General features: G+C 41.0%; 1 protein-coding gene across 1 annotated transcript in view; it reads right to left on the bottom strand.

The window, feature by feature from the left end:
- Positions 1 to 10,816, bottom strand: part of LOC113406413 (PR domain zinc finger protein 15-like) — a 35,208-nt gene extending 24,392 nt beyond the window's left edge. The window contains exons 1-4 of the mRNA XM_026651173.1: positions 10,774 to 10,816; positions 7,699 to 7,792; positions 4,808 to 4,961; positions 2,078 to 2,330 (exon numbers count right to left, since the gene is read on the bottom strand). Of these exons, the coding sequence (XP_026506958.1) occupies positions 2,078 to 2,330; positions 4,808 to 4,961; positions 7,699 to 7,792; positions 10,774 to 10,810 (538 nt within the window). The 5' untranslated portion in view covers positions 10,811 to 10,816. The remainder of the gene's footprint in view (positions 1 to 2,077; positions 2,331 to 4,807; positions 4,962 to 7,698; positions 7,793 to 10,773) is intronic.
- Positions 10,817 to 14,463: the final 3,647 nt, after the last annotated feature.

Genomic DNA, 14,463 nt, shown 5'->3' with positions numbered 1-14,463 from the left:
CCCACTCTGCTGTATCTTTTTGGTTTTCTTCCTGTATTCTACCACATTTCAGATATTATGTCTTCCAAAAAAAAAAAAAAAGAGGTAATATGAAAAAAAACAAATTAAAAACAGTCAGTGGCATTTAGGATAAGAAACATTTGCTTGAAAAAGTTTCCATGTCCCTTCACTCCCTTTTTTATCTTCAGTGGATTTTTAAGCACAGCACCCAGGAAGGTAATAAAATGAAAATCCATAGACTTAAATTCTCTCCCCATTAACTATCAGAGATGGATTAAGCGCTTACATATTTACTGTATGTCACATAATCATGATGTTTCCATCACCGCAGAAACACTGTGCACTGAGCAGCTCCTTTGCTCCATCCAGATCTGCCCTTAAACTGTCACTATTGGCTCCATACAGCACAGACAGGAACAGAGGATGAAATATTTTATTTACCTGCAAAGTCAGCTACAGGCACACTGGACTTCTTGATTTTTTTAAGAGAGAAGACTGCACTGGGAGGCTTTGAAGAGATTTTGTTCCCTTCCTTGTCACATTCCATCACTACTAAGCATATATCTGCGGTGAAGGAAAAAATAGTTCCTTTTTGTTATTTTCCCAATATCTGACTGGTATCCTTGCTGTCGTGCCAGTGTGACATATGTGGGTGCTGCAGGCTATGCCACCCAGCAGGTCTTCGACAACTTACTCTGCGAGAGAGCCTAATCAAGGCAAAACATTACGTATGCCTGAATTCTGCAGAATAGCTTCCAGTTTAGAATCCAGGATACAGCGGCATCGCACAGCATAGGTGTGCACTCAGGATGCAAACATATGGATTTCACTGTGTATGGATATACTACCTTACAGAGGTATGTACGGTGTCCATATTTTCATTCGACAACAAAGATCACTAACACTATATAAGCCACCAATGCTTTGAAGTCATTTGGAAGGGATTAACCTACAAATGTATATATTCATTCCAATATTTAGCACAGACTTGAAGCTTGATCTAAGCTAATCAGAAAACTTGGACAGAGGATATTTGATTTAATCTCGCAACACATTCACAAGATTAACCAACCCTGGTGCTCTTTTGCTCAGAAAAAAACAAACAACCAAACAAAAGGTAGGCTTTCAATTTACACCACTGAGAAACATCTTGGGGGACCAAAACTACTTTGCCAGAATGACCTAAATACCAATCAGCTTTACGACACTTCAGATTGCCTGCTGCACTGTCAAGAACACAAAGTTACCAAGCACACTGATGGTGCTGGCACATCACTAAGCAATCATGGCTACATTCATAATCCTGGAAATTTTTCTCAGTCCAGGAACCACACTGTACATTAAAGTATTCTCAACTAAACAGCAACAATAACACTTCTGCAATGTTAGAAGTTTGTTTGGCTGCAGAAATGTAAAGGTAGAAGAGAATTGAGGAGGAAATTATTATTATTTATATTACCATAGCACAAAGCATAGAAGCTTTAACATCAGTTTAAAGAACTCTAACAAAGCTGTCTACCTTCCTTTGCAGAAGCTCGAGTAATCATGAGGAACAAAAGCTCAGTTTGAACTCATCTCCTTGCTTCACAGGGCTCTACACAAGACTTCCGAAGGCGCATGTAATTGCTCCCAATTGTACAACACTCAATGGCAAGGACAGAAAGCTTCATTGCAATTAAAAGAAAAGAAGACTGCTTCTCAGGTGTTTGCACTGTGCTGACATTTGAATTTCTTTGGGAAGAGACTGGAAAGCTCTTCCATGAAGAAACGTTTTGATGAAATTACTGATTCTGCAGCTAACGACCATTCCTCCAGTCTTGGGTCTCAAACTGCTGCAGAACCAATTAGGACATGCATCTTTTTTTAAAGACTCAGATACCTCTTGGTGCAGAACTTAGGCTTCTTTCTTGTAGGGCAGAAATGCATCTGAGAGTCCAATTTTTTACACAATTTATAAATTCGGGGCCAGATCCTCCAAGGTACTGAGAACCCTCAACTGCCACTGAGCTCAGGAGGATGATCAGCACCTAGTTGGACTGGGCCCTTAGGGAAGAAGAAAAAGGCCCCCAAAACGTACCATTGGCAATACTAGTGACCTGCTTCAGCACTGGCTTTTCCATTTTTTTGGCGTAAAAAGCTGCGTACCACACTCGCAGCTCAGTTCCTGGTGGGATGTCCCGGGAGGTGGTGAAGTAAATATCACTGTCATGCTGGAAGGCAGTCAGGTTCTGGTGTTCATATTCAGTGGCTGCTCTCACCATCATCATCCAATTACAGTCATCTTCGTTAGAGGTATCAAAATAAACCAGGGGCCCATCCTTCTGGAAAACCTGTGAGCCACCCATACAAACAAAATGCATATATATACAAACACAATAAATAATAAAATTAGGGCTGTCAAGCAATTAAAAAAATTAATCGTGATTAATTGCGCAATTAAAAAAATTAATTGCAATTAATCGCACTGTTAAACAATAATAGAATACCATTTATTAAAATATTTGTGATGTTTTCTACATTTCCAAATATATTGATTTCAATTACAACACACAGTGTACATTGCTCACTTTATATTTATTTTTGATTACAAATATTTGCACTGTAAAAAAAAATAATATTTTTCAATTCACCTAATACAAGTACTGTAGTGCAATCTCTCTTTATCATGAAAGTTGAACTTACAAATGTAGAATTATGTACAAAAAAATAACTGCATTCAAAAAACAAAACAATGTGAAACTTCAGAGCCTACAAGTCCACTCAGTCCTACTTCTTGTTCAGTCAATTGCTCAGACAAACAAATTTGTTTATATTTGCAGGAGATAATGCTGCCCTCTTCTTGTTTACAATGTCACTTGAAAGTGAGAACAGGCGTTCGCATCGCACTGCTGTAGCTGGCGATGCAAGATATTCAGTGCCACATGTGCTAAAGATTCATATGTCCCTTCATGCTTCAACCACCATTCCAGAGGACATGCATCCATGCTGATGACGGGTTCTGCTTGATAACGATGCAAAGCAGTGCGGACCGACGCATGTTCATTTTCATCATCTGAGTCAGATGCCACCTGCATACGGTTGGTTTTCTTTTTTGGGGGTTCAAGTTCTGTAGTTTCTGCATCAGAGTGTTGGTCTTTTAAGACTTTTGGAAGCATGCTCCACACCTTGACCCTCTCAGATTTTGGAAGGCACTTCAGATTCTTAAACTTTGGGTCGAGTGCTGTAACTATCTTTAGAAATCTCACATTGGTACCTTCTTTGCATTTTGTCAAATCTGCAGTGAAAGTGCTCTTAAAATGAACAACATGTGCTGGGTCATCATCCGAGACTGCTATAACATGAAATATATGGCAGAATGCAGGTAAAACAGCAGGAGACAGACAATTCTCCCCCAAGGAGTTTACTAATTTAATCAACACATTTTTTTAACGAGCATCATCAGCATAGAAGCATGTCCTCTGGAATGGTGGCCGAAGCATGAAGGGGTATACGAATGTTTAGCATATCTGGCACGTAAATAGCTTGCAACGCCAGCTACAAAAGTGCCATGTGAATGCCTGTTCTCACTTTCTGGTGACATTGTAAAGAAGAAGCAGGCAGCATTATCTCCTGTAAATGTAAACAAACTTGTGTCTCTGAGCATGGCTGAATAACAAGCAGGACTGAGTGGACTTGTAGGCTCTAAAGTTTTACATTGTTTTGTTTTTGAGCTCAATTATGTAATAAAAGAAATCTACATTTGTAAGTTTCACTTTCACAATGAAGGGAACACATTATAGTACTTGTATGAGGTGAATTTAAAAATACTATTTCTTTTGTTTATCATTTTTACAATGCAAATATTTGTAATAAAAAATAATAATATAAAGCGAGCACTGTCAACTTTGTATACTGTGTTGTAATTGAAATCAATACATTTAAAAATGTAGAACAAATCCAAAATACTTAATAAATTTCAATTGGTATTCTATTGTTTAAGAGTGCGACTAAACTGCGATTAATCGTGATTAATTTTTTTGAGTTAATTGCATGAGTTAACTGTGATAGTTAACTGTGACAGCCCTATAACACATTATTGTTATTAATAATAAATAAGTGTGTATTTAGTGCCTGGATGGTGCCTTTCATCCATGGGTCTCAAAACGCTTTAGAAACAAAGCAAGCCTCAACACTCCTGCAAGGTACGCATCACATATGCTTTCAGATGTGTAAACTGAGGCACAAAGACTTGCACAAGGTCACACAGAAAGCTAGTGGCAAAGTGGGAGAAGATCCCAGGAGTTCTGACTCAAAGTAAGCTGCTTTAGCCTCTAGATCACAATTCCTCCCTCAAAACAGAAATGTCATTTAACTTGTTTACCTATTAAGGGTAAGGGGAAAAATCCTGAACACTTATTACCCTTGAATTTGGTTTCTAGATCTTTATTGCTGAATCAGATATTACTGCGAAGGGAAGACTGGATTGAAACACCCAAAGTAGTTTTTCACTGGAACTTTTCAAGGGGAGAGAATGAAACAAAATGAGAAAGAAACAAACTTTTCTTCTGGATGTTATGTAAACAGCACCACCACATCTTATGTTCTTGTCAAGGCAAAAGTGTACTGGCTTTTGTGACTACCTATTAGAGAAGTGGGATCAAATCGAACCCTTCATTAAAAATACCTGGAGCACCCGACAGTTCAATAGCTGACTCCAAGTTTTGTGGCTTGAACCCGTCTCTACTTATCAGCTTCTTTACATCATCTGTAGGTGATGACCTTAAAACTAACTTCATGTCAGTATCATTTTGCTGGTGCCATATTGTACCTTCAGTGGAAATGCTGACTCCTTTTCCAATTTGGCAACTCTCTTGGATTCAAATGGGCCAAACTGGGTACGTTTGACAAGCTGCGTCACTGCAAATACTCCTTCAGTCCCATCTTCTAGTTGTCTGATCTCCAGATTGGAAGGAAGGGATGACCTATTGAAAACAAAAATGAGAGAATCTAAATACCATGTAAAGTAGCTGTGCAGAACACAATTCTTGCAATGTCCAAAAGAAATCAGCACCCATTTCTCAATGCTGCAATGACAGGAAGTTGTTACGCTGAATAAAACTAGTTTCCATTGGAATTTAAAAAAAACAAACAAACAATGGAAACATTTCTACTGAGCTTCAATTCTATAAAAGCTGATTTTTAAAATAATTTATTTTTTGGTCCAAATCTGAGCCCTTTTCAAAGATCACTTGCTTTCAACATATTTTCCTCTTTAATCAGAATCTTTCCCATCTCTGATGTCAAATCCTGTCTCCTTTCTAAATCCAGAGGTTAGCAGTAGCTTTCCCTCAGATTATAGGTGCCTTGGTCATTGGTGCCTCACCATTTTTCCAAATCTGTTTTTAAGGGGAACCGTATCCAAATGTGACACACATTTGAAAATAACTTTCTGTGACGAGAGCCACCATGCAGTTTAGGTAATAGTTGTATGGGAACTTGATGTAAAAGATTGTAAACCATTCTCCATTGTTCTTCAATACTGGTGTAACAAACAGAAGAAAAATATGTTGGTGTAAGAAGCCTAAGCATGCATTTATATTCAAGTGTTGCAGCCACACCCAGTAAATCTGTTTTCCTATTTAACTTACTGTGGCCCAAACTTTAGGCATAGAAATGGAGAGGAGGGACTGTATTTTTCTATACTATCCCCCTTCCAGCCCCTCATGAATGCCCCCAGTGAGAGCTGCGCTGAAAGGGCTTTGTAGAAGGGTAAGGAAAAGAGACCAGGGAGGGGCTGCTCTCCACAATACCATCCCTTCCTTTGGGCTCAGATTTCCTCATGCAAATCATGGCAGCAAATAATACCGCTAGTGCCGTCATTGCCTCCCACTGAGCGGCGCTCCTCACCTGCAGGGGGACTGAGGCAATGACAACTCAGCTTCAGTAACAGCTGCGTTACAAGAAAGAAAAGCCAGTGAGTTCCTTTCCCTCCATGCTCCCAAGTTCTCCAGATGTGTGGGGTTGGCATGGGGCAGAGCCTCCAAAATCCATGCCCCTCTCCCTCCTCAATAACTCACCTCAGAAGGGAGGGATGGGGTACATGGGGTAATTCAAAGTTTCTCCCCCCCATAGATTCCCCCATGTGTTTTCCTACTGGAGGAGTGATCTGACCCCGTGCATTTATAGAACTTTAACCTTCAAAAAGTTATGCTGGCTAGTCAAATTTGGCCCAAATATAAGTTTTATAAAAGCAAGTTGTTACAAAGCCTATGCTCAAGGGAAATGGTTTCCAAACATTTTTAAAATTCCAATTAAGTCAAGTTTATAAAAAGACAAACGTCCCCCTGCATTGTTGCTACGCAACTTTTCAACACCGCTCTAGTGCATGAGAACCTGAGAATGAAATTGGCTAGAAACCAACTATAAACAAAGGTGAATCTGACCAGTCTATTTTCACTGTCAAGGCTGAGAGAAATACAGAAAGTAAACCAATTAAACTTTTAGTGAAAAGCAAAGGAGAGTTTTAAAAGCAGTTTTAATATCCTAAGAGATCATGTTGTTATAAGAGAGGAAAGGACATTTGTTAGAATGGTGATCTTGTGGTTAAGTCACTGGACTGGTACTTAAGAGATCTGTGTTCCAGTCCCAGCTCTGCTGCAGACTTCCCATTTGAACTTAGGCAAGTCAATCTCGCTCAGCCTCAGCTCCCCAAATGTAAACCAGGGATGGCAATATTTCTCCCACCCGTTGCCTATCTTGTTTATTTAGACTGTAAGCTCTTCAGGACAGGGACCATCTCTTCTTATAATACATTTGTACAGCGACACCAGTTGGGTTATCTAAGCATTACTGTAATTGCTGGTGATATGAGGGGGTGTTCATCCACCAGAGGCGCTATGAAGAAGAGAAAGTTGATATGGACAGTTTAGCTCTCAATGAGTCAGTTTGGTACTGATCAAACATTCACTGCATTGCCCCCATGCTATACGTTAGAGATCAGTATCCTTCTCTGATTTCCTGTGTTCCTACCATGTGTCAACAGCCATTATAAGCAAAAAATCAAACACTCTACATCAGAATATAATTCCAAATGGAAACATTTAATGCTTCAATATAAAGTTTACTCCTCAATTTTGTTTTATCCTATTCCTAAATCTATATTTAATTTGTTATTTTCTTTTGGGGAGCATAAATATTTCTGCTATTGTATCATAGACCTAGATTTACTGACAAAACTGGGATTGATGATCACTCTTTAGAAGATTTACAAAGATGGAAAAGTCCCCAAGTTTTGCTTCTCACAGTAGAGGAATTACAGAGGCAGTGCAAAGCTGTGTAACTCTTATTAATGCCACTGGGAAATTCCCATGAACCATTTTGAAATTTGAAAATGTAGTGCAGCACATGTAAGGAGGAGGAACGGGATAAATATCAAAGATTTTCAACCAATATAGGAAACAAGTCACCACCACAACTGGTACTATCTGACTCCTTTGTTGGCAATCTCTGAGAGTTGCCAAGGAATGCATAAACAGACTCTCTTAGGCCTTGTTTCAGCAAATCATTTAAGCATATGCTTCAATTCTTTGTTTACTTGAGGCTGTATCTATTTTGTCAAGAGAGGACTTCATTTTTCAGCTGTCAGTCTGGCACCTTTCACAAAGACGAAATTCTCTTTAAAAAACAAACAAGCCATATAGTCATGCTAAACTTACTTACCTTGCCCTGCTCAACACAAAGGAGTCTTTGACTGTCACCACTGGGCCCAGCTCAGGACACTCCGAATCATGGTACTGACCACAATCCTCGCACCCTGTAAGTAAACAGCACATAGTTTACCACAGTTGTACCTATGCAACCCTCCCTTGCATGTGTATGGCTGGGGGGGAAATTTGGCACAATGGCAACAGCTCTTCTGGACCTCTGGTCCCTTTCCAATGTAATCTGGCAATTCTTTATTACAGGGCAAAATAATACAAGCTTTCAGTTCCCCTAATCTGACTTTTATTTTAAAATACTGTAAGTTATCCAGGGATAAAGGGATCCCAAGAAACAACCTTTAGCCCTGGATAATGATAAAGTAAGAGTCAATTTAGGACTAGTTGAAACAAACATTTCTGTCATAAAGAGTTGTCAAAATGTTACTGTGAAGCCAGTTGATTGGATAGGGACAAGAAGTCATCACAGAGGGGATATTCCCCAGCTGCCAAATTCTGCTTCAAGTCAAACGTGGGGAACCTTGAGGACTTCAGTAAGGTTGCACAAGTATATTATTACATACATGTTTGTAAATTAATGTGATACAGAATTTAATTCCAGACTGTAGCTAGTGAGAAAGAACACCTTGCTTTTACAATGGGAAACTAAACTCTCACCAGCAGTGTTCATGTCTGTGAAACTTACATAGCACTTCCTTAAAGGATTTGCTGTAGCTGAAGCTTTCACTCAATGTTCAGCATTCGAATTAAGAGTGCCTGAAACTTGTGCAAAGATAGCACACACTGTACAGCCTGGGCTCTCCACATTTCTTATTGTCCAGCACTATTGAGGAGTACAAGAAGCATATATCATTTTTGTTCATCCACTAGAGGATTAAAGATCATCAAAGTGGGGAACTCTAGCATTTTCTGACATATGTCTCTGAAGTCTACAGAATCTGTACAGGATGCCTCATACCAGACCCTCCCCTGAATCGGAGTGCTCACCATATGTGATACTTAAGGGCTTACGACCACAGAAGAAATACAAAGTCAGACACAAAGAGATAAACCGTAGATTTCTCTAAGGGGAGTGTATGCAGTTGGGCTTTAGCAGTGAAGATGCCTTTTAAAATTGAGTTTATGGTAGAAGAATAACTCTAATCAATACATATTTTAAAAGTACAAACCTTAATATATTTTGCATTTATATAGTGCTTTTTATTCAAGGATCTCAGAGCACTCTGCGAACAACTAAGTCTTAGTAACATATGAGGTGGGTATTACATCCATTTTGCAACTGGGTAAACTTTGGCACGGTCACTGGGAGAGTTATGAACAGAACACATGAAGTCTGCTTCCAATTCCCAGCTCTAACCACTAGACTACAACTCCCTCCACTGCATATTCCTATTCCCTAATGACAGCTCAATCCTGCTCCCACTGAATTCAAAGACAGAATTCCCTGCTCCCACTGAAGTCGAAGTACGGGACTTTACGTGCATCTTTTCAGACACACGTGCTTAGTTTGCTGGCAGAAAGGAAAAAGTGTCACTGCTGTTGGCACTGCAAAGTCATCATAATTGCTGAAGAGCACCGCATGTTATATTTGGCCTCAGGTTTACCAACACGACTGTGAACTCTTATTTCTGGTGATGCTGCATGGAACAGAAAGAGTCAGCCACAATTTTCAGGCCCCAGACTGAGCAATAAGAACTGGCATTTTAGAAACAAGTTGTCTGGCTTATAAACTGAGGTAACTGGATATGAAACTCACTGATGGTCAGTAACTATGGAAGCCCACAATGTCAGGTCTAGAAATTCACTTTTCTGAAACAGAAGCGGCCCTTAAAGTCTGTGGAAAAATCTCACATAGGAGGCAAGAAACTTCATGAATTCATCCATCTTGTCCCATTTGGGGTTGGGGGAGGGGGGTTGTTTGACATACACCATCTGTGGAACTGGCAAGATAACTGGCCCCCCGAAACCCATAGAGATCAGAGCCTTTTTCTCTGCTTCCTAGTCCTCTCCAGTTTCTACAGCTCTTCTGAGGAGGGGCAAGGGAAGAAGGCTCCCTCTGGAGTTGAACAATCCAAGTAAGACTATATCAACTGAATCAGCATTACTGTTTGGGGGGGAACCCTAGCAAATTTTGAAAAGCGAGAAGATGTCCCAGTCAGTCCCGTCCTGACCTTTGGAGCCCCAACCCTGAAGTGCACCTACAGGGACTGCGAGGGGAAGGGACTATGACACATACCATCAAGGCAGCACTCTCTGCTCTTGATCTCCCCACGCCAGATAGATCAAGGTCTCGTCCACTTATGTAAGTGCAGCTCATTGGTGAGTGTGTGTTCCAGTTCCAGTTCCACCTCTGTGACATATCCACAGAGGATGCAACACTGTCTCAGCCCCCACTAGAGAGTCTTGACTCTTTAGCCCAAGCTGTAGCAGCTCAAGCTTTTAACTCTGGAGCTCCTCGGTTCCTTCCCCAGTGTGTCAGACAAAGTGGCAGCAGTCACTTAACCTAAAGGAAACTATTCAGCCACGGATGACCTTTAGGCTTTTAGGATATGTCTACACTGCAGTTAGACACCCACGGTTGCCCCATGCCAGCTGACTTGGGCTCGTGGGGCTCAGGCTAAGGGGCTGTTTAGTTGCGGTGTAGACGTTCGCGCTCCAGCTGAGCCACAGCTCTGGGACCCTCCCATTCTGCAGGGTCCTAGAGCCTGGGTCCAAACCTGAGCCGGAACACCTGTACTGCAGTTAAAGAGCCCTTAGCCTGAGACAGCTGGCATGAGCCAGTCACAGGTGTCTAATTGCAATGTAGCCATACCCTTAGTCTCTTGGAGGCTAGCAATTAATAAGCTGAGCTACTAATTCATATCTAGCCATTTCTTGCATTTCCCAACAAAAAATTGAGAATTTGTATTCTTAACTTTAGTGCGATTCCCTCCACATTGCCATAAACTATTTAGATTTCCCTTAAATAATCACCTTTGGGAAAACAATACAAGAGTAAGTGGGTTTGAGCTTTAAAATTAATGCTCTGTAAATACACGTCACATTATGACTCCATCATTATTCTTCTAGTACTTACAAATAAACATGGTCTCATCGCTGCCATCTTCTGCCATTTCTGAAACCTGTCAAAATACAAAGGAGAAAACTGAGCATAATGTAAATGCTCCTTCCTGACACAGTTCTAATGTGCAGATCTAATGAAAGAGTTACCTACTGAGTGATAATATTAACTGACCCAATGTGTGTGCAAAGAGACTACTGAACCCTAGCAGAGTATATCATTCATAGAACGTAAAACACAAATTAAAGTGGTTAATGATCCACTAATGTCTATATTAAGGGTGATGTCAGGTGCCTTGCAAGACCCCTCCTATGCTAAATATCATGCTTTTCCTAACCACTCTGTTCATGCAGGTTTTTTTTTTTTAATGAAAAGAATGGAAATACATTACTTCAATCCTTAATCCTTACACAATCATTTATGAACAGTTCACACCAGTTCATGCACTATCACACCTTTACAAGCAGGCACATAAACACAATGTAACTTTTTCTTTTATTGTCAAGTATTTTTTCCCTTCCACATAACGGCTCACTACGAATAGACACCCACTAAACAATGTGGGATTTTTATTCCATTTCACTATAAACTGACCTTCTCTCTGAGTTTACTCTAAATGCATTCCACTGTACATTACAACAGCACCTGTTAGTAATGTGTCAGCTAAGGCAAGGTTCACAGAAAAGGGGGCACAAATGTTTTAAGTGTGCACCAACTATTCAGGAACTCATACCCTCTATCATCTAGACTGGGGTAGGCAACCTTTCAGAAGTGTTGTGCAGAGTCTTCATTTATTCACTCTAATTTAAGGTTTCGCGTGCCAGTCATACATTTTAATGTTTTTAGATGGTCTCTTTCTGTAAGTCTATAATATATAACTAAACTATTGTTGTATGTAAAGTAAATAAGGTTTTTAAAATGTTTAAGAAGCTTCATTTAAAATTAAATTAAAATGCAGAGCCCCCTGGACAGGTGACTAAGACCCGGGCAGTGTGAGTGCCACTGAAAATCAGCTCGCGTGCTGCCTTCGGTGCACGTGCCATAGGTTGCCTAGCCCTGATCTAGACAGTACAGCACATGGTACATAACCTCACACAATGAGCTCAGATCCTACACAACTCTCAGCCATAAAGTGTCAAGTTGAGCATGAAGTAGAAGACTCATTTCTCAATGACAGGTTTCAGAGTAGCAGCCGTGTTAGTCTGTATCCGCAAAAAGAACAGGAGTACTTGTGGCACCTTAGAGACTAACATATTTTCACTCAATATGCATCCGAAGAAGTGGGTTGTAGCCCACGAAAGCTTATGCTCTAATAAATTTGTTAGTCTCTAAGGTGCCACAAGTACTCCTGTTCATTTCTCAATGTCTTTGCTTCACAAGCCTGAAATGAGGTCTACCAGCTTTGGTGTGGGGCACAGTCACGTCATCATTCCTCCCTCCACCTGCAAATACCGTTCTTCTGAGCCAAGACAAGACGACATTCTGAAAATGACAAGAATCCGTAGCGCCAATCCTCTGTTCACTAAGAAGATTGGAGAGAGCAAGCAGAATGGAGAAATGCTGCAATGTGAATCCCAATGCTCAAGTCATCATGCTGGGTTTTTTGGTCATGGGTCAGAGACCTAAGGAGCTGGGATTCTAAAAATGGCAACCCCAGCTGTGGAAGACTGATTTTATTTGATTTATTTTTGGTATTACAGAACAACAAAGGAAAAACTCTATTTGAGAGAGGAGAGTTACTTCTTTGATACGCACCAACCACAAGCTTGGGTTAAATTTTGGTGGCTGTAAATCATGTATGCCTTTGCACATCTGGTCCAGAGAGGTAGCGTGCTTTGATGGAGAGGATGCAGTATTATTATTACTGGGAGCCCCAGTCATGGATCAGGATCCCACGGTGGTAGACGCAGTACAAACACAGAACAAAAGACAGTCCCTACCTCAGAGAGCTTACAATCTAAGTACTGGGAGTTAGGAAACGTACAGTCTAGTCCAAGCTCTGCCACTGACTTGTGTGATTGTACTTACTCAAGTCACCTGACCTCTATGCAAACAAGTTTCCCCTCACCAGTGAATGAGGCTAAGAACCCGTACCCTCACTTCTAAAGCACTTCGAGTGTTAACGGATGAAAATCATTTGATAATTGCTTCTCACTGATGTCTAAATAACCTAAACTGTCAATGGTCGGTTGTTATAACTGGGCCCTATATTTTGTTAGTGATTATCTGGGGCTCACAGCAAAAAAATGGGCAAGCACAAACAAGGTCAGGAAGATCATTTCTCTCCCAACTCCGAGAGGTCATTCTGGTCCTGTAGTGACATATCCAGAGGCATAAGAAAGAGAAGCAGAACCCCCAAACAAGGGACAGGCTCTTCCCAGAGCTGTAGTGGGAGAGGAGGAGGCAAAATGACCAGCAGAAGAACTAAGGAAGGAGAGAAAGAGGCTGGATGCATTTGAGAGAGGATAAATGCAGAAGAATGAGAGATTAAAACTGCAAACGGAGGGAGGAGGGAGAAAGACCACCAGCAGATGGTGATAAACAGCAAAGCTAGTCTGATCTGAGAATCGAAAGGTCTTCATGCTGCCATAGGAAACGCTCACTAAAGATGCATCTAGCACAGCAGTCACCCAGGATCACTGTAGAGGCAGAGACCCCCTTTGACAATGGAAACACTGTCCCTTCTTGTACAAATCAGATTTCTTAAAAATTCATGCTTCATGCACTTTGCCTGTCCAGCAAACAGAAATATCCAAGAACCATCTCACAGTCACCAGCACTTGCTTCTGAATGGAGCAATAGTCATTCTGGGTGATGGCTCCTAAAATGCGCATAGGATAAGCATGCAAGCTCCATCAGGGCAGACAAATAAACAGTGACAAGTTTTTTAAGTGCTTGTACACAAATGCTAGAAGTCTAAATAATAAGATGGGTGAACTAGAGTGCCTTGTGTTAAAGGAGGATATTGATATAATAGGCATCACAGAAACCTGGTGGAGTGAGGACAATCAATGGGACACAATCATTCCGGGGTACAAAATATATCGGAAGGACAGAACAGGTCGTGCAGGGTGGGGGTGGGGAGAGTGGCACTATATGTGAAAGAAAATGTAGAATCAAATGAAGTAAAAATCTTAAATGAAGCCACATGTTCCATAGAATCTCTATGGATAGTAATTCCGTGCTCTAATAAGAATATAATAGTAGGGATCTATTATTGACCATCTGACCAGGACAGTGATAGTGACTATGAAATGCTAGGGGAGATTAGAGAAGCTATCAAAATAAAGAACTCAATAATAGTGGGAGATCTCAATTATCCCCATATTGACTGGGTACATGTCACCTCAGGATGGAATGCAGAGACAAAATTTCTCGATACTTTAAATGACTGCTTCTTGGAGCAGCTGGTACAGGAACTCACAAGGGAAGAGGCAATTCTCGATCTAGGCTACGTCTTCACTACGGGGGGGGGTCGATTTAAGATACGCAAATTCAGCTACGCGAATAGCGTAGCTGAATTCGACGTATCGCAGCCGACTTACCCCGCTGTGAGGACGGCGGCAAAATCGACCTCCGCGGCTTCCCTTCGACGGCTCTTACTCCGACCTTCGCTGGTGGAGTAAGAGCGTCGATTCGGGGATCGACTGTCGCGTCCTGACGGGACGCGATAAATCGATCCCCGAGAGGTCGATTTCTACCCGC

The sequence above is a fragment of the Terrapene carolina genome, unplaced genomic scaffold (assembly GCF_002925995.2).
Source record: "Terrapene carolina triunguis isolate 2854851 unplaced genomic scaffold, T_m_triunguis-2.0 Scaffold30, whole genome shotgun sequence".
Classification (NCBI taxonomy): domain Eukaryota; kingdom Metazoa; phylum Chordata; order Testudines; family Emydidae; genus Terrapene; species Terrapene triunguis.
Note: the sequence above shows the minus strand (reverse complement) of the source record. Positions and strands in the feature narration are given on the sequence as shown.